Source organism: Coenobita brevimanus, chromosome 111 (genome assembly GCF_032717465.1).
Source record: "Coenobita brevimanus isolate Jiangsu-jjx chromosome 111, ASM3271746v2, whole genome shotgun sequence".
Taxonomy (NCBI): Eukaryota; Metazoa; Arthropoda; class Malacostraca; order Decapoda; family Coenobitidae; genus Coenobita; species Coenobita brevimanus.
In genome coordinates this window covers 1,165,617-1,183,436 of record NC_137064.1, presented here as the reverse complement: position 1 = coordinate 1,183,436, position 17,820 = coordinate 1,165,617, and the positions used below count along the sequence as shown (strand labels likewise).

General features: G+C 44.5%; 1 protein-coding gene across 1 annotated transcript in view; it reads right to left on the bottom strand.

Moving 5' to 3' along the window:
- LOC145417881 (potassium voltage-gated channel protein eag-like) overlaps positions 1-17,820 on the bottom strand; it is a 336,066-nt gene that overhangs the window by 39,206 nt on the left and 279,040 nt on the right. The window contains exons 7-9 of the mRNA XM_080286497.1: positions 11,751-11,875; positions 10,227-10,319; positions 9,533-9,874 (exon numbers count right to left, since the gene is read on the bottom strand). Of these exons, the coding sequence (XP_080142623.1) occupies positions 9,533-9,874; positions 10,227-10,319; positions 11,751-11,875 (560 nt within the window). The remainder of the gene's footprint in view (positions 1-9,532; positions 9,875-10,226; positions 10,320-11,750; positions 11,876-17,820) is intronic.

The following is a 17,820-nucleotide window of genomic DNA, read 5'->3' as shown; positions in this document are numbered from 1 at the left end:
TCTGGCGTCTGCAACGAATAAAGCGCAAGACTTATTCCGATCATGGGAGAGTAACTTCTGGATTTGGTCATAATTGTGGATATATATAACGTTTCATAGTTCTGTCTTTAACTTGCCCTAAAAATCATCATCATCATCATCATCATCATCATCATCATCATCATCATCATCATCATCATCATCATCACCACCACCACCACCACCACCACCACCACCACCACCACCACCACCACCACCACCACCACCACCATCATCATCATCATCATCATCATCATTATTCCTCTAAAAATTTCTGAAAAATTAATGATTATAATGACAAAGCTTTTTTATGGACATTGTATTTAATCAGTGGCTTTGAAGGGTAACACATTTCCCTTAGCGATTCATTCAGTATATTAACCTCAGTATCCTCTTGTATATTATTGATGTAAATTATGTAGATATTAAAGAGATATAAATAAGATATAAAGGGAATGTTAAGGTGCAATAAGGAAAATAAATCGCCAAGGAAAAGGTGTAGCGAAGCGGCTAGGAATAAGGCCAACCCGTCAGTCTGCGTGGAATTGGTGTGTGAGTTTCGTGTTTCTAGAGAGAGAGAGAGAGAGAGAAAGAGAGAGAAGGAGTTTTGTTTACTGAGGAGACTGGGCGATTGTTTGCCAGGGAGTTGGAGAGCTTGAGGTAATATTGTTGGTTAATTTGTTGAGTATACACAGTAAACTACGAACTGAGAGAGGCGCCTTCAAATCTGTCTAACTGTCTGTCTGTCTATCTATCTCTATTATCTATCTATCAATCTATATGTCTGTCTACGTATCTACAGCTTTTTTCAATATACTGTTTGATTTAGTACGGGATGATAGAAAACTCCTGTACAGTGGGAAAGGAAGGTGTAATTGTGTAATGTGTGGCAGGATGTGGTAGAGAAGTGTAGGTGAGGTGTGGTAGTAATGAGGTGTGGCAGTGTGTGGTATGGCAGTGTGTGGCAGTGAGAGCTGTGTGAGGCGTGGTAGTGTCAGTAATGGCAGTAAAAGGTGTGACAGTGTGAGGCGTGTGTGAAGTGTGACAGCGTTAGAGTGGTGTGTGACGTGGGAGTGTGAGGCGTAATAGTGTGATATGTGGCAGTATGACGTGTAGAAGTGTGAGATGTGACAGTGTGAGGTATATTAATGAGAGGAGTGGCAGTGTGAGGTGTCGTAGTGTGAGATGTGGCAGTGTGAGGTGTGTATGTGTGTGTATGAGGCATGGTTGTGTCTTCTCTGCTCCCCACATACAGCTCTTCTCAGTAGGGTAGAGTCAAAAGCTTTCGTTTCATTAAGTACCCGTCCGGCAGCATACTCACTTCTTTTCTGTAAATGTCTTTGTTGCAATTGTTAACTGATATTCCCAGACCTTCATGTATGCAAAAGGGCAACTGTGGAACTGTCTTCCTCTGTCTGGATTTCCTTCTTCCTATGACCACCAGTCTTTTAAACACAGTGTGTCCAGACATCTCGAAATGAACGGATCTTGAAACTGACTCTTTCCTTCATTTTCTTTTCTTGGAGGGAACAGTTTTGCGGGCTTTGGCCTTTGATTTCTCCTTCTTTGCATCAAAAAGTAGGCCTTTCTAACGCCCTATAGGGTGACATCCAGCAGTTGGCGTTCGTGGCTCTGTACATTGTGGATTGGAGTGCTGTGAGTAGTGTCTAGTACTGTACAAACACTGAACATTTAGGCTACCCACAGTCAGTATACAATTCAATATGCTTATACTGTGTGACCAGTGTACAGTTTAATGTGCATATACGGTGAAAACAATACAGGATTAATTTCTTTATATTGAGTGACTACAATGCTGTCCCTTACAAAAATCATAATGAGTGCTGTACCATAAAAAAAAATAAATAAATAAATAAACAGAGAACTACCGTCTTCCACACCTTGATGACGTGCAGTGATTGTTTTCCCTGTGTACAATTTTCAGATCTTTATTCGGTACTATATGTTCAGTATGATACTGTTTAAGTGATTAGTCAATACTTTGATTTATGTTGGAGATAAAAAATATGTACAGTATGATAAAAATCCCTAATGTTTACACGTTGTGTTGTTTTCAGTGTGTTACAAATTCAGAATGTTTACCTAGTACTATAATTTCACCATCGTAAAATTTTATATGTATACTTAATGCTATGATTTCCGTATGGTATATATATATACTTCGTTCTGTGAATTCGCAACGGTACAGATTCTGAATGTTTACTTAGTGCTATGACTGAGGATTGTACAAAATCTTAATTCTTCCTCAGTGCCATCACACAATTTCTACGTATAAGAAGCACAAACAGTTTCCTCGTATGTACCGCTAACGAACTGCATAAGCGCCGCCTGCCCGCATTTCCCGGCAACACGACAAACGCACAATAATTCCCGAGATTTATACCCCTCGCAAATTTACCTCTCTGAGATTTGCGGGCGAGACTTATTACATTATACAGGCCAACGAGACGGGGGAGTGGCACAGGCAGGGAGGAATATTTTAGTTCCCCCTCCTCCCGGCGTCGAGGTTGATGGGGGCAGTTTCAACAGTATCAGGGCATCAGTAGTAGTAGTAGTAATAGTAGTAGTAGTAGTAGTAGTAGTAGCAGGGTCATCTGAAGGTGAACCCAATGAACTGCAAGTTTACGTTCCTCCCTTGCAGTCCACCACCATCATCATTTCCGGGGATAGGGACGTGATTGAGTGACGTTTGTACGGCCAGGTAGTTGAGGCACCTGGTTATATCGGTACCATCACATGAAGTCGTCTCTCTCCAGCACCATCACGATATAAAAACATAAAATAAAGAAGGTTCGATATCAGGTGTGGCCAAACAGCGGCTCTCAAATGACAACTCAAGGCCCTTTTAATCTATGAACAAAAAAGAGTAAAATAAAAAAAGCTAGACGCCTCAAAAACATGTATGACTATATATATATAAAAAATGTAATGAAAAATTGTATAGTGACGCCTGAAGAATATGTATGGCTATATAAGTAAAAAAAAAAAATATTCCAATGATTGACGAAGACATGAGGTCAGGGAGGGTAATTGCATAGCTCTTAGGGAGTATGTTGTGGCTATGCGGTGTAGGGTTGCATTTATCCCATCTAGTGCCCTGGCCTTGGATTATATCTATCTGTCTGTTTGTCTGTCTGTAACCCTCTCTGTCTTTGTCTGTCTATCTGCCTATCTGACTTTTTATCTATCTATGCATCTGTATGTATGCCTGTATACTAAACAGTTAAAGTCGAGTATTCATGATTGCGCTTTGTTATTATTATTATTATTATTATCATCATCATTATTAAAGTCTTAGTTAGTGTGTGTGACGTATACGATCCATGTCATGGGTTAACGAAAGCTTTGCAATTCGTGTCACCAATATGACGAAAGCTCTGCAGTTCGTGTTATCAATTTAATGAAGCATTGCAGGTCGTGTGGTCATAGTTTTCACGAAAGCCTTGCAGTCTCATTTCGCCGCCTTAACGAAAGCTATGCAGTTCATGTCATCAGTTTAACGAAAGCTTAGCAGTTCGTGTCGTCAGTGTATCGAAAGCTATGCAGTTCGTGTTGTCAGTTTCATGAAAGCAATGCAGTTCGTGTGGTCACCATTTTCACGAAAGCTATGCAGTTTCGTGTCTGAACCAGGGGTAGCAACATGCCTTTTTATACACGCATGCTTTACGAGTCACCCAGCCAAGCGAGGCAAGATGAGGCAAGCGATGAGGGAAGGGGGGGCTTGGGGGAGGGGAAGGGGGGAGGTATGAGGTAGGAAGGGGTGGATACATTGGGGAGGAGGGAAGGGCATATGTGGGAAGGGGAGGGTAGAAACGGGAGTAGGGGGAGACGAGAGGAGGGAAAATAATGGGAGATATGAGGGATGAGGGGAAAGGGGTGGGTGCATGGGGGGTAGGGGAAGGGGTGGGTACATGGGGAGGAGGGAAGAAAGGGCACTTGTGGGGAGGGGAGGGGAGAAAACGGGTGGAAGTGGGGAGAGGGGAAAGGGGAGGGACACCACACTTGAAATACATCACACTAAACCACCCAGGCGTACACACATAACACAGAGCGTACGCTGTGTGTGTGTGTGTGTGTGTGTGTGTGTGTGTGTGTGTGTGTGTGTGTGTGTGTGTGTGTGTGTACAGATACTGACAACACAGAGGTTTTCTTGCGTCACATTAATGCAGTACAGTATGTCATGCCACAGGAATGAACAAATCACATCTAATCGCATTTTTTAAAGATTGCTTCTCTGGGCATCATAATCCCCTCGCAAGTGTACCAAAAGATTTCGTCAGGAAGGTACCGGTATTGATGATGAAATGGGTTAAAAATAGTAGCTTACATTTTTTTTTTTTCAGTTGAAGAGAGGAAAATATATTGATAAAAAATGTCTGACTTGTGATTCATGATTTTTTTCGCCTCTTATTACATTATTAAAAAAATATTGTATGAAAATATCCACGTCGCTTATTTACAGGTCACGTCAACGCTCATTCATCACCACCCATGTCATTACTGCGCCGCCGTTATTATTTATCCTTATGTCACCACAACTCACGTCCATCCTAAACCGTTCATCACTACACCACCGCCACCACTACACCATCGTCACCGCTACACCACCGCCACCGCTACACCACCGCCACCACTACACCACCGTCACCACTACACCACCGTCACCCAAACTCATGTCATCTCTAGTACCGTCACTTCCCTAACACCTAATCCCGCCATTGTAGACCATTGAGTGTGTTATTACATGTTTGGTAGTGCAGTAGTTAAGTTTCCCGCATTTCGAAAGTTAGTGCTGTAGTTACTGTATCTACTTCTACAACTGCCACTACTACTGCTACTGCTACTACTACTACTACTAAGCTACTCTTGCAACAGCTATTACAGCTACCTTTACTACTATACGCTTTTAACAATAATAATGCTCTCCGAATCTTGCAGCCACCCCAGGAAATATCATCATCATCATCATCATCATCATCATCATCGTCATCATCATCATCATCATCATCATCACCTACACTAACCTAACAGCACCCATGTAGAGGTAGTGTATAGATCCCTTAACCACCTTAACAACAACAGCAGTAGGGTGCAGGGTGAGTTGGAAGGGTGTGTTAGTGTGTATGTCATGCTTGTGTCTCGTCTCCGGTGCAGTACATTCTGACAACAACAACAGCTGAGCATTCTGACAACAACTGGGCATATCTAGGACCATCAGGCATTCGTGTTGGTACCAGGGACAGAATGCCGTGCTGAGTGTGATGAGAGTGAGCCATGCAGAGTGTGTGAAGGTGAGGCCGGTGAGGTGAGAGTGAGGGACGTCTGGTTTGGGAGGGAATTTGGGGTCGCGTTCACCTCAAAATGTTCATCGTTCTCTCCTTGCAGTGTTCTCGACGCACACTGTTCTCTGGCGTTCACGTACACAGGCTTAAAGGTGTTTGGAGGGGTTACTTTTATATATATCTTTTAATCCTTTTAGTTAAACGATGCCACTTATATTTCATTTATAGTACCGTCAGAAAATTGAGGTCAGCGTAAGGGGAGGACTCTGGCAGTGAAGAATATAGTGCCTCCTTATTCACTGCTAAAGTCCTCACGTAAATTATACTAAGTTCGTCTGTAACAAGAGTGAAATAAGAAAGAGGCGTCATCACACTGAAGGGGTGAAGGGACGTGTCTGGTCGTGGCCGTGCTGATGGAGTGTGGAAGAGAATTTGCTTTAAAATCTAGGGAGTTTTTTTTCGTGTTTTTTTTTCTCGGGATGTGTGTAGAAGAAAAACTTGCTGTAAAGTCTGGGAAGCCCTTTTTTTTTTTTTTTTTTTTTTTTAACGCATGATGTGTATAGAAAAAATATTGCCTAAAATTATATATGGTATAATTTAGGCCTATTTTTTTTCCGAGCATGATTTTTTTTTTGTGTCAAGGTAGATAATTAAACCAAAAAATGATCGTCTTCCATAGTGACCCAAGGTAAATATCTCGCCAAATGATCATCTTCTTCCATGGCCCTCGTGTGGTCAATAGGCAGTAATTTAGGCCTCTGTTTTCCTTTTTTTTGGGGAGGGGGGGGGTAATTTTTTGTAGTGGGGTACAGGCACGACTTTGTAACCCGTATTCTGAGTGGCTTCATCCCGTAACACCTCTTCCTTACCTATTTATTTTTGCACATCACAGCTCATTATCCTCTTGTTTGTTATTGATGGAAACTAAGTTGATGTTAAAACGATATAATTAACATGCAAGAGAATGTTTAGGTGTATTAGCCAGAATAAATCGCTTAGGAAGAGGTGTCACGCAACTTCCTGTGCCACTGAGAATACTGCTATACGGTGATAATGATAAAGAAATTAATAGAAAGGCTCAACGTCTCGGTTATAAATCAGAGGGACCCAATTAGCTGCAGAAGGACATGTTGAGAACGAGTACTAAATATGATCCCATGTAGACCGTATTCTTGGGGGTTTAGGAGGCTCCCTGGCACCTCTTCTGCATCTTGTTTCACGTAGTTATATTTTTCTGCCTATTTCTTCTTGTAATTATATTTTTCTGCCTATTATTTCGCGTAATTATATTTTTCTGCTTATTATCTCACGTAGTCATATTTTCTTCCTATTATTTCACGTAATTATATTTTTCTAAAGTATATATCTCAGCCGTCGCCTTTAAAAATCTGTAAATAATATGCAAAGGATTATTTTACGTAATTATATATTTTTTCTAAGCCGTATATCCCGACCGCCGTCATTGAAACTTTGTAAATAATATGCCAAGGAATATTTCACATAATTATATTTTTCTGTAGTGTATATCCCGAGTGTCAGCATTAAAAATTTATATATAATTTGAAAAGGAATATTAGGATGTGACATGTAAACACAGATGAGGGCTCACGTGACTTTAAGGGACCGAGTGACAAAAATAATCACCATGAATCGCGCTTAGATTCAGTTATATTTATGACTCTTTTTCAAGGGCTTGGTTTTGAGGTACAGGAGCCTTACAGAGCTGCTGGGAGTGTGGTTAAAGCCTTGTAAAGCAAACTAGGCTACTCTTTGACCCCGTAGCACCAGCTTATCTATGGCACTTGTTCCGGCACATATCCTTGATCTCAGTATCATTTGCAGGGGCACATAAACACACCCTCAAGCCGCCCCTCACAACCTGCCGTCCTTGGCTAAAATGATACCTAACATTACAAGATTTTCACCCATATTTGCAGTTCCATAAGGGCCGTATATCCCAAACCAAGTGAAGGCGGGAAGTGGGAAACAGTGCTATCCTTTAAAAAAAGAAAAAATAAATGTTCAAGGCTAGAATAGCTTTTTAATCGCATGGCTTCTCAAATCGCCAAGGAAAAGGTGCTAAGGAGCCTTCTAAGCCCGCAAAACCACGGCCTTCAGTCCAGGAAGCCTTGCCTGGGGAGGGTGAGGAGGGGAAAGACGCCAGCCTGTCCCTCAACATAAGCTGCAAAGGAGATAAGGTTTACCAAAAAAAAACACAAGTAAAAATATATGTAGAGAGAGAGAGGAGGAGAAAAATAAAAATCAATATATTCCCCTCGGATCCGCTTGTGGTAATACTGATAGGATGATCTGAGTGTTTTTTTTTTTTTTTTTTTTTTTGAGCAACGCCAAAATGTATCAAAATTCTTCCTCTCAACCCCTTCAGCACAGTGATGGATTTTTCTCCCTCTGACCAGACGATTTGTTATTCAGGTCAGGGAAATATATCTTGCAGTGAAGGGGGTTAGTCGCTTCACTCCCACGACCTGGTTTCATTTCATTCTTTCTACCTCCAGACGATTTTATTCTGTTTAGGACTGACGCTGGAACTGGAGGGGTTAACATACGGCCTTCAGTACCTCCCTCCATTCAAGAGGTCTTTCCTAAGTTGTATAAAATCGTCTGGAGATGGCGAGAATGAAAAATAAAAGTCATGGGACAGAAGGGATTTTGTGGAGACTGGTCGCGGCCCCCCTCCACCACGAGAGTAAAATCGTCCTGTGGCAGCAAGACTAAAACCTGACACAGTCGCCTGAAGGAGGTTGATAGGGACCTGACGCACCCACAAGCGGCTCCGTTGGGCGTCTCCCGTGACTCTAGTTGAAGCAGGGTACTGGGGGCCGGGGAGGGGCGTGGCATCCCTCTCAGGACCCACTGGGGGGGCAGGGGGGCGAAGGACCCCTCTTTGGAGTGGTGGGGCGGAGGGAAGAGAACCCCTTTTAGGAGTAGTGGGGTGGGGGCTTAGGACCTCTCTCAGGACTGGTGGGGGAAAGGAGCACAGGATCCTTCTAAAGAGTAGTGGAGAGGAGGGGGCGTAGGACCCCTCTTTAAGAATAGTGGGGGAGGGGCGCAGGACCCCTCTCAGGAGTAGCAGGGGCGTACAGGACCCCCCCCCACACACACACACGGACACGTTAAACTGGGAGTCCTTTTTGTGTAGGATGGTTAGGGGCTGACTAGGGTGCTCCAGTACACACACACACACACACACACACACACACACACACACACACACACACACACACACACACACACACACACACACACACACAGGTAAACTAGAGGTGTACGTAAGCTGTCAAGGGTAAGGTGTCAAAAAACAAAGTATGTTATAGAGTCGAATTTGTTTGGGTGTCAGGGTGTTTCAGTGCCGAGTGACGTGATTCGATAGGGTGGAACTGAGAGAGAGAGGGGGACGCAGCAGGGTGTGTGGAGGGGGAGAATTTAGGATGGCTGTTGCGTGTTTGTGTCAGGTGTGTAGAGTGTGTTTAGAGTGTCTAGGGTGTGTAGATGGGAGAGATGTAGGGTGATTGTTGAGTGTTTGTAATGTGTGTAGGATGTGTGTAGAGTATCTAGGGTGTGTATAGATGAGAGGGGAGATTTAGGGTGACTTGGATGTTTGCGACGTGTGTAGGGTGCATGTACAAAGTGTCTGGGAGTGTGTAGAGGGGAAAGGAGGATTTAGGGTGACTGTTGGGTGTTTGTGAAGTGTGTAGGGGGTGTGGATTACGTCTAGGGTGTGTGCAGAGTGTTAGTAGAGTGTGCTTAAGTTGTTTAAAGAGGAGGATAGGCAATAGGGTGTCTGTAAGGTGTTTGTAAAGTGTGTAGGGAGATGGACATTGTTTAGGGCGTGTGTTAAATGTCTGGATAAAGTCTAGAGAGAGAGAGAGAGAGAGAGAGAGAGAGAGAGTGTGTGTGTGTGTGTATGTGTGTGTGTGTGTGTGTAGAGAAGGTGAGGCTGTAGCTTGTGTGTGCGTGTTGGGTGAAAAAGATATGTATGTATGGAAGGTGAGGCATATTAGGTAGGCAGGGTGTGTAGGCTATCTTTAAGGGGAGGAGGGGATGGGGGGGAGGTGAGGCAGGGTGCAGCCACGGGAGCGGAGGAGGCGTGAGTCGTGAGGTGGATGGTTGAGGCAGGTGGAGCGCCCAACACCAGCCAAGACCAGAAGGCTCGGAGAGAGAGGAGACGGGGGAGAAAATTGAACACTTACTTTATCATTCACCTCTCCTTGTAATCCACACCTACTTACATCTTCGTCGTGGTCAAACGCGTTGAATACGTCATAAGGCAGGCACGATAATAGGTCTATCAGAAACCACGATTTTAGATAGTTCATTCGTATTATTTTGGGATCGGACACGACCTCTCCGCCGGGGCCCACGAAAGTTGTGTGGAAGTTGAGCACAATATCTATAAAGAATATCACGTCCACTATAGAGTCCACCACCAGCAGGTATACGTCTTCTGATGTCTTGTACTTGAAGGCCACGTTGTATGGTACCATGATGGCGGTGTAGAACGTTAGGCAGAGGATCACCCAGTCCCATATAGCCTGTGGGGGAGAGGGTCGGTTATGGTATGGTATGGTTGTTGTTAGTGGTGGTATTATGTTCTCTCTCTCTCTCTCTCTCTCTCTCTCTCTCTCTCTCTCTCTCTCTCTCTCACACACACACACACACACACACATCCTATCACCATTGTCAGTATCAACATCGTCACTATCTTCACCATTCTAACTCCTGTTCACACTTCTGAGATGGTCTGTATTCATAAAGAGAAAGAGGATGACACGAAAGAAGAAGAAATCATGAGCAGAGTATCTGTTTAATTTACTTATCTCACCTTAAATGCACAGTAGTGAAGGAAAACTCACCGTAAGCGCACAGTAGTGGAAGGGGACCCACCTTGAAGGCACAATAGTGGAGGAGGATGTGCGGTGGCGTCTTGGGAGCTTCTTGTCGGTACTGGGGCATCACGTCGCTGTTCAGGCTCATCATCTGTCAGGTCACACCAGCGTTACACTCAAGACACAAGGGGGCGGGTTTACGTCAGGCTAGGAGGCTTTGCAACACCTCTTCCCGTGGGATTTATTTTGTATGCGACACCCAGTAATTGTCCTTTATGTTGTCTGTGTTCTTCCAATAAATAACGAGAATTTATTAACGAACCCGCAAGGAAGAGATGTTACGGAGCCTTCTCTCCTGACGTGATTATGAGCTAAGGTGATCCTCTTCAGACACGCTATAATGTTCTGTTAATTTCTTCTGACACCCTCCTACCATCTCTGACTTCTGACACTTCTGGTCTTTATTAATTTCTCCCAGTGTCGTTCTCCTACTCTCAGATATTTTCGTATCATTTCATATAACAGCTACACCCTGATGTTTTCTTAATATCTGTTGACACTAAATGTATCTGATGAATTAACACTTCTAATTCTCTTACATTCTTTATTGTCTTACGTAGTTTCTCCTTGTACACTCAGTCTCTCTCCTGACTTGTGACATACTGCACGTCTCCAGACGCTTCTAAGCACTCATTATTATTATTTTTTTTAGGGGAGGGGGAGAAACCTTGCCCTCCCCCAGTGCTACCTGTATCTGTTAACCCGTTGTCATCGGCTGTCGTTCATTGCTGTGGTCTTTGATGAAAACCGGCGCGTATCAGTTGTTGCGCCAGGGTATCAGGTAATTGGTTTGAATTATGTAGGTGAGATTAGTTAATGAGTGGCTGGCCAGTATATCTCGCATACCCAGGCACTACATAACTCTGCCTCCTTAACTACACGCACTCTATTTTTATATGAAATCATTGGGCATCTAGCCACCATCCCTATTTCTATCATTTCTCCCAATCTGTCGCCTGACGTTAATGTGAACATGTGTAATATTGTGTTCCTCCAGACACTAAATACTTGATGTACCCTTTTCTGACACACTTCTGACACAGTTAAGGCTCATCTGATTCAGGCTGACACACACCTGACACTGCCTATCTTGCAGCTCACATGCTCAACTTAAATTAAACACTACACACCACAGGCCCAGTCATATTGTTGCTAATTATAATGTGCATACCTGCCTACCTATTCGTTGCTTACAAATTAAGAAACACTCCTCTCCTATTTATTTACTCAGGAAGATGAAATTTTGCGTGAAGAATACTAGAAAATCACATAGAAAAGTAAATCGATTTATGTTGTAGCTTGATGGTCCTCGTATGTATGGTTGTAGTGTGTGTGTGTGTGTGTGTGTGTGTGTGTGTGTGTGTGTGTGTGCTCTTATCTGCATGAACATGTGTACCTGTATGTATGTGATGCTGGACTGCTTTGCGACTTCTTACATGGCAGGGAGATGTGTGTAGGTGTATGTGAGTAAATGTGTATGCATGCAAGTGTATGAACGTGTACACTGAGGGTGTGTACTTACGTGTGTGATGTTTGACTGCTTTGCGACGTCCTTCATGGCTGGGAGGTGTGACGAGAACTGCGTCACCAGCACCGACCTGCTCCGCGTCACCGAACGGGCCAGCTTGGCGAACTTGCTCAGGCCAGCTTGCCAGGTGAAAACAACAGGTGAGGCGGGGGTGGGGGAGGGGGAGGGGGCTGAGGGGGCGTAGAGGGTTGGGGAAGAAGGGTGGGGGGGTGTAAGGGGAAGAGGGAGGGGGTGAAATGTGGGAAGGAGGGGGAGACAGTTAGATCAGGCTGCTGTCTTCATAAATGTTTTCATGCACGTTGACTTTAGCACCACATCCATCACCATCTTTAACCCCTTCACTACGATAACCTCCTTGCTCTTGCCACCTCCAGACGATTTTATTAAGTTTAGGGGAGATTTTTCGATCTTGAGGGGTTAGATGTAGCCGTGATAAATCCCTTCACTACTGAGATCCTTCTTAAGTTAAATAAAATCGCGTGGCCGGAAATTAAAAAAAAAATGGACGCCAGCTGGATTGAAGAACTGGTATCGGTGACCTGTCGTAGATATTATTATTATTATTATTATTATTATTATTATTATTATTATTATTAACGTGGAATTGTCAAGAAAATGAGAACTCGAAAAAAAATTACTATGGCTCTAATTCTTATGGCAAATACAGATCCTATTTACAAAAGGAAGTTAGTCTTGAACATCTGTGAATGTCTGCCCAGGTTACTTTTTCTTATTTTCTCTCTCTCTCTTCTCAGCTCCGGACGATTTCCTTCATCTGACGTGAGATCTCTGGGGTTGAAGTTATTAGAATCAACCCCCTTCAACCCCCTGACCACCACAGATTTTCACAGGGGGTTGAGTAAAATCGTCTGGTGGTGGTAGGAGTGGAAAAGACATCACCGTGTTGAACTGAAGCGACAGAGAGAGAGAGAGAGAGAGAGAGAGAGAGAGAGAGAGAGAGAGAGAGAGAGAGAGAGGCGGCAGAGGAGTTGTGGTAATCTCTTTAGAGCTGACCGTAATTGCTCTTCTCGTCAGCTTGAGAGAGAGAGAGAGAGAGAGAGAGAGAGAGAGAGAGAGAGAGAGAGAGATTAAACCCTCCCTTCCCCTCCCATCCTTTGCCTGTTAGGAAGCAAAGCAAGAAAGAGGGGAACTTCTGTGGGAAATTCTGTGAGCCGTAACGCATTCTTCTTAGCGATTTATCTTGCCTGTATCACATTAATGTTCCCCTCGTGTCTTCAGTAAGGACATGGGTGACGTAAGTGAGATGGAAGCGATTTGGCAAGACTGATTTAACTCCTTCAAGACGTCCAAGGCTTTTGTAGGAGTAATGTATTGTTCCTAAGCTGAATAAAATCGTCTGCTAGTAATAAGAATGTGTGTGTGTGTGTGTGTGTGTGTGTGTGTGTGTGTGTGTGTGTGTGTGTTCTTATATATACACTTAGGTACATAGATAAGACGTTTCCATAGTGAAGGAGTAAAACTGGTGAGGAAGAGGTGGGATGGAGCTCCGTAATAAACAGAAGTATGGCCCCTTGCGTCATGCTGGCCAGGGCAGGGCAGGGCAGGGCAGGACAGGACTGGGCTGTGGTGGTGGTGGGGGGAGGGGGAGGCACCGGCTAGGATGTACCATAGATCAAACCCCATCTTTACATACCATTCGGATCGATGATGCATTTTTCCCTGCCATCTCCAGACGATTTACTTAGGTTTGGGAGACGCTTTGACAATAGGAGGGATTAGGTATGACGTATTAACCCCTTCGCAACGAGGGGTGTGCCCTGGGTGGAAGAAAATCGTCTGGTGGTGGCAAGAATAAAATATAAAACGTCACCGGAGTAAAGAGGTCAAAACACCCTCAGTATGATTTCTTCACTGGTTTATTGTTGCTGCCTCCAGACGGTTTTATTCAGCTGAGGGAGATCACGTATAGTGGATTAATGAAGGTCTTATCTAACCCCTGCAGCTCGGTAAGCCTGTCACTCGGAAAGCCTCTCCATGCCTGAGTAAAATCGTCTGACGGTAGCGGCATTGAAGAATGAAACAGGTCAAGGTAGTGGGAGCAATATCACTGAGAGCACGAAGGTGAGGACGAACCCCAAGACGGTCGTATCTTTGAGAAATAGGGCCGGATTGTTTTGATGTCTTGTTGGCTTCGTAACTCCCCTTCCGTAGCGATTTATTCTTCATTTTACTCCTTGGTATTCTCTTGCAGGTTATTAATGGAAAGCGTTATAAGCTGCATGAAACCGAATTTTAGGGTGTATTGTTCGGGATAGATCGCCAAGGTAGAGGTGTTACGAAAGCCTACGAACCCGAGTCAGAAAATGGGAGTTTGTCTGTGCCGTCATTATTTATTTTTTTATTTTTTTCAGGACATCTGTTTGGGGACGTAAAAACACTGAGATTGCGAATGATGCCTGTAAGTCCTCTTTTGCAGACGCCACTTATGCAACAGAGGGTAATGTTATTGTTAGTGTTGTTGTTGTTGTGGTGGTGGTGGTGGTGGTGGTTGTGGTAGTGGTAGTGGTCCATGGCCCAAGTGGATGCAAACCCACTGCAGTGCAGAATTCAGGCCACTTCAGCCGGGCGCTCCCAGACATCTTTTGTTGAGCTTATTATGAGAGATTGTTTATATTTCGAGAGTGAGGTGTATGAGGGAAGTGAGGTTGTAATGCGATGGGCGGTGTTATAGTGATGGGTGGTGTTATAGTGATGGGTGGTGTTATAGTGATGGGTGGTGTTATAGTGATGGGTGGTGTTATAGTGATGGGTGGTGTTATAGTGATGGGTGGTGTTATAGTGATGGGTGGTGTTATAGTGATGGATGGTGTTATAGTGATGGGCGGTGTTATAGTGATGGGCGGTGTTATAGTGATGGGCGGTGTTAGGGTGAGAGGAGCGTGGCAAGCATGTGTGTTGTATATTGTGTTAAAACTAAAGTGGACAGTAGTGATGATGACCATATTGTAGTGATGATGGCCATATTGTAGTGATGATGGCCATATTGTAGTGATGATGGCCATATTGTAGTGATGATGGACATATCGTATCGTGATGATGGCCTTATCGTATCGTGATGATGGCCATATATGAAGAAAGTTAATGAATATCTAGAGAAGGTTAGTGAATGCATGATGAAAGTTAGCGAATATCAGGAGAAAGTCAATGAATATCTGGAGAAAGTTAACGAAGCATGCGGCGTGGTTGAAAACGTTGGGTGGATGTGGTGGTCATGTGTTTGTGGAGATGTTTGTATGGTGTGGAGTGGTGGTGGAGATGGTGCGGAGGTGGAGTTGTGTGGAGAAATGGTGTGGTCTATATCTCCTAATGTAGGAGTGATGTGTACCTTTGTATGTATGTTTAGAAAGATGGGATGGATTCGGTGCGAAAGTGAAATGTGCGTGTGATGTTCAGGTGGTGTCTGGTTGGGAGTACGATCGCCCAAATCGATGATCAGTATTCCTGATCTTGTTTTAGGAAATTATGCTGAGCTATGCCTTATTTTGTGTGTGTGTGTGTGTGTGTGTGTGTGTGTGTGTGTGTGTGTGTGTGTGTGTGTGTGTGTGTGTGTGTGTGTGTGTGTGTTTTCCTGACCAGGGAAGAAAAAGGGGGTTGGCCTGGATAAACGTGGAATGCAAGCAGAGAACATACAGTTTTATCCTCAAAGGTGTTTCAGCAAAGACCGTCAAAATTTAAGATCTTGTTTGCAAGGTCCAAATAATAACAGGTCAGTCCACTTAAAATTCATGCCCAGTTGGGTGGAGAGAAGTTGTGATGTCACCAGGAGACGAGATAGTAAGTAATAATAATAGAATGGAGACTATCTTATTTAATGTCTTGCTTGAGGGAATGGACAGATTGTAAAAAATTGGCAGATAATCAACATATTGGTAATCTTTAATCAGTGAAGCACCATTAGCAAGCGCATGCAATTATATTTTATGCTGGTATGTTTATGGTGTGGATGGAAGGTAGTGGAGGAGCATGGTAGGTGGTGACAAGAGTAGCACCGCCGACCATGGGCAGGACACAGCTGGCTAAGATGTGCTCCCGCCACCACATCCATCTCCCAAGTGACGTCACGAGTCTCTCAGAGCGAGGTGGGTTCATTTTCGTCCCAAAGTGCACTGACCTGTGTTTATATGCACCTTGCCTGTCTGCACCCGTGCTCACTCAGTTGCAGGGACATTGGTTTATGAGGATGGGTGAATCGGGGTGAGGTCATGCTGGATGGTCTGCGTCACATAGGGTACAGGGAGCTTAGACAGAGCTTAAAGGGAGCTTAGAGAGAGCTTAAAGGGAGCTTAGAGGGAGCTACTGTGTGCAGGGCTACTCTAGGTGTCTCTCACCACTACTATATAGAGAAAATCACGAACAACATAAGGAAAAAATACAGGCAGCCCTGGGTCCAATTAACACCCTTCAGGGGAGACAAAGTCATGGTCAGATTTATTCACAAAGTAATAAAAAATACAGCATACAACATCAACGCGGGTACACTGAGTTAAGGAAAATCGAACCTGGATATTAGGGAATGTGCAGGCGCCTCACTCCCACACACACACACCACCATTAACACTGAAACGCTTTAATGACAGATGAGTAGTTATTAAGCATGTATGGGCGACATCACAAATCCAGTCCCCTTTCCTGCCTTTCTCTTGATAGATGCCGAAATCCAATGTAGTCAGTCCGTAGCACCTGACACTGACGACTTTATTTACCTATAGGTCAGTGTCATCAGTGTCTGTTGCCTTGGATTCACTGCACTGATTGTCCAAGCCTGTGGAGCGTGAAACGTGAGAGGCAACAGGATTTTTGATACCGACTGTACACAAAGGGTCACACCTAGTTCACTTGGAGTATTGTTAATACCTCTTCCTTAGCGATTTATCTCGTTTAGTACACCTTAATATCGTTTATGTTACTGGTGCAAACTGTTTCGATACTAGAGGGATATAAATGGTATATTAGAAGACAATGAGGTGTCATATGCAAAATAAATCGCTGAAGAAGAGGCTTCACGTAATCAGTCAAGCCAGCAAGATGATGACCCAAAGTACAGTCACACAGAAGCAGGTGGATGCAGATAGAAAGTTAAACTTCACCATAGCTCATACACGTGGGTCCAGAGGCGGCGGTGGGTGTGGGCAAGGATGCAAGCACGCGTAGGTCCAGGCGAGAGGGGTTGATAGTTGGCTTTTGTTGCTTCAAGCTGTGTGGACAGTGGCATATGATGGATATTGTGCAGCTTATATCATCAGATGTTTCAATTACACCCTGTGTTTGTGGTGCATCCTGTACCCACCACAGTGATAGTGATTTTACTACATCGTACTGGAAGGGAACTGAAAAAAAAATCCAACTATAGCATTAACTCGCACCAGCCCACCCTGCCCCCATTCGCCATCACCCGTTGACTTCTTGTGTGGACGAGGTGCAGTACAGAAACGGGTGGATGCAAGTAAGCGGGGACCAGGGCGGGTTGGCACTAGGACGCACTTTGGTTAGACTTACTTTTCTTCCAGTCTTCTTCCACTGCAGTGAAATTAATGGATCACTGTATTTAATATGGGATGCATCTCAAGGAGAGGGTGTGAATGGAACATAGCTGTGAGCTTCTCAGTATTCATTGTATGCCGCTGTCTTGAGTGGTTTGAAGCGAGAAAAAAGTTATCTGTCAACTCTTCTTGCCTGGACCCGTGCGAGCATGATTTCCCGCCCGCTCCGGCTCTCTGCCAGTGCGGTCACTTGTATGGGTGAGTGATGAAAGGCTTCCCTCCTGCACCCGCCTGCTTTCTGTGTGGCTGCAGGTGTAGGCAGAGCGAGGCAGGAGAGTGGTGTGGGTAGATGGGAGTGATGCGCCTACATGGGAGCCAACACAGATACAGTGGGAGGGAGGGGAGGTGAGTGGGGATGGTGGGGTCACTGGGACTGAGCAGCGTGGTGGCGAGGGGGCACTACTGGCTCACACCGACACAGCGGGCCACACACAGGAACCACTCCACAAGCACCACCACAACAAACATCGCCCTGGCGCCACACACAGCGCTACCCCTTCCTC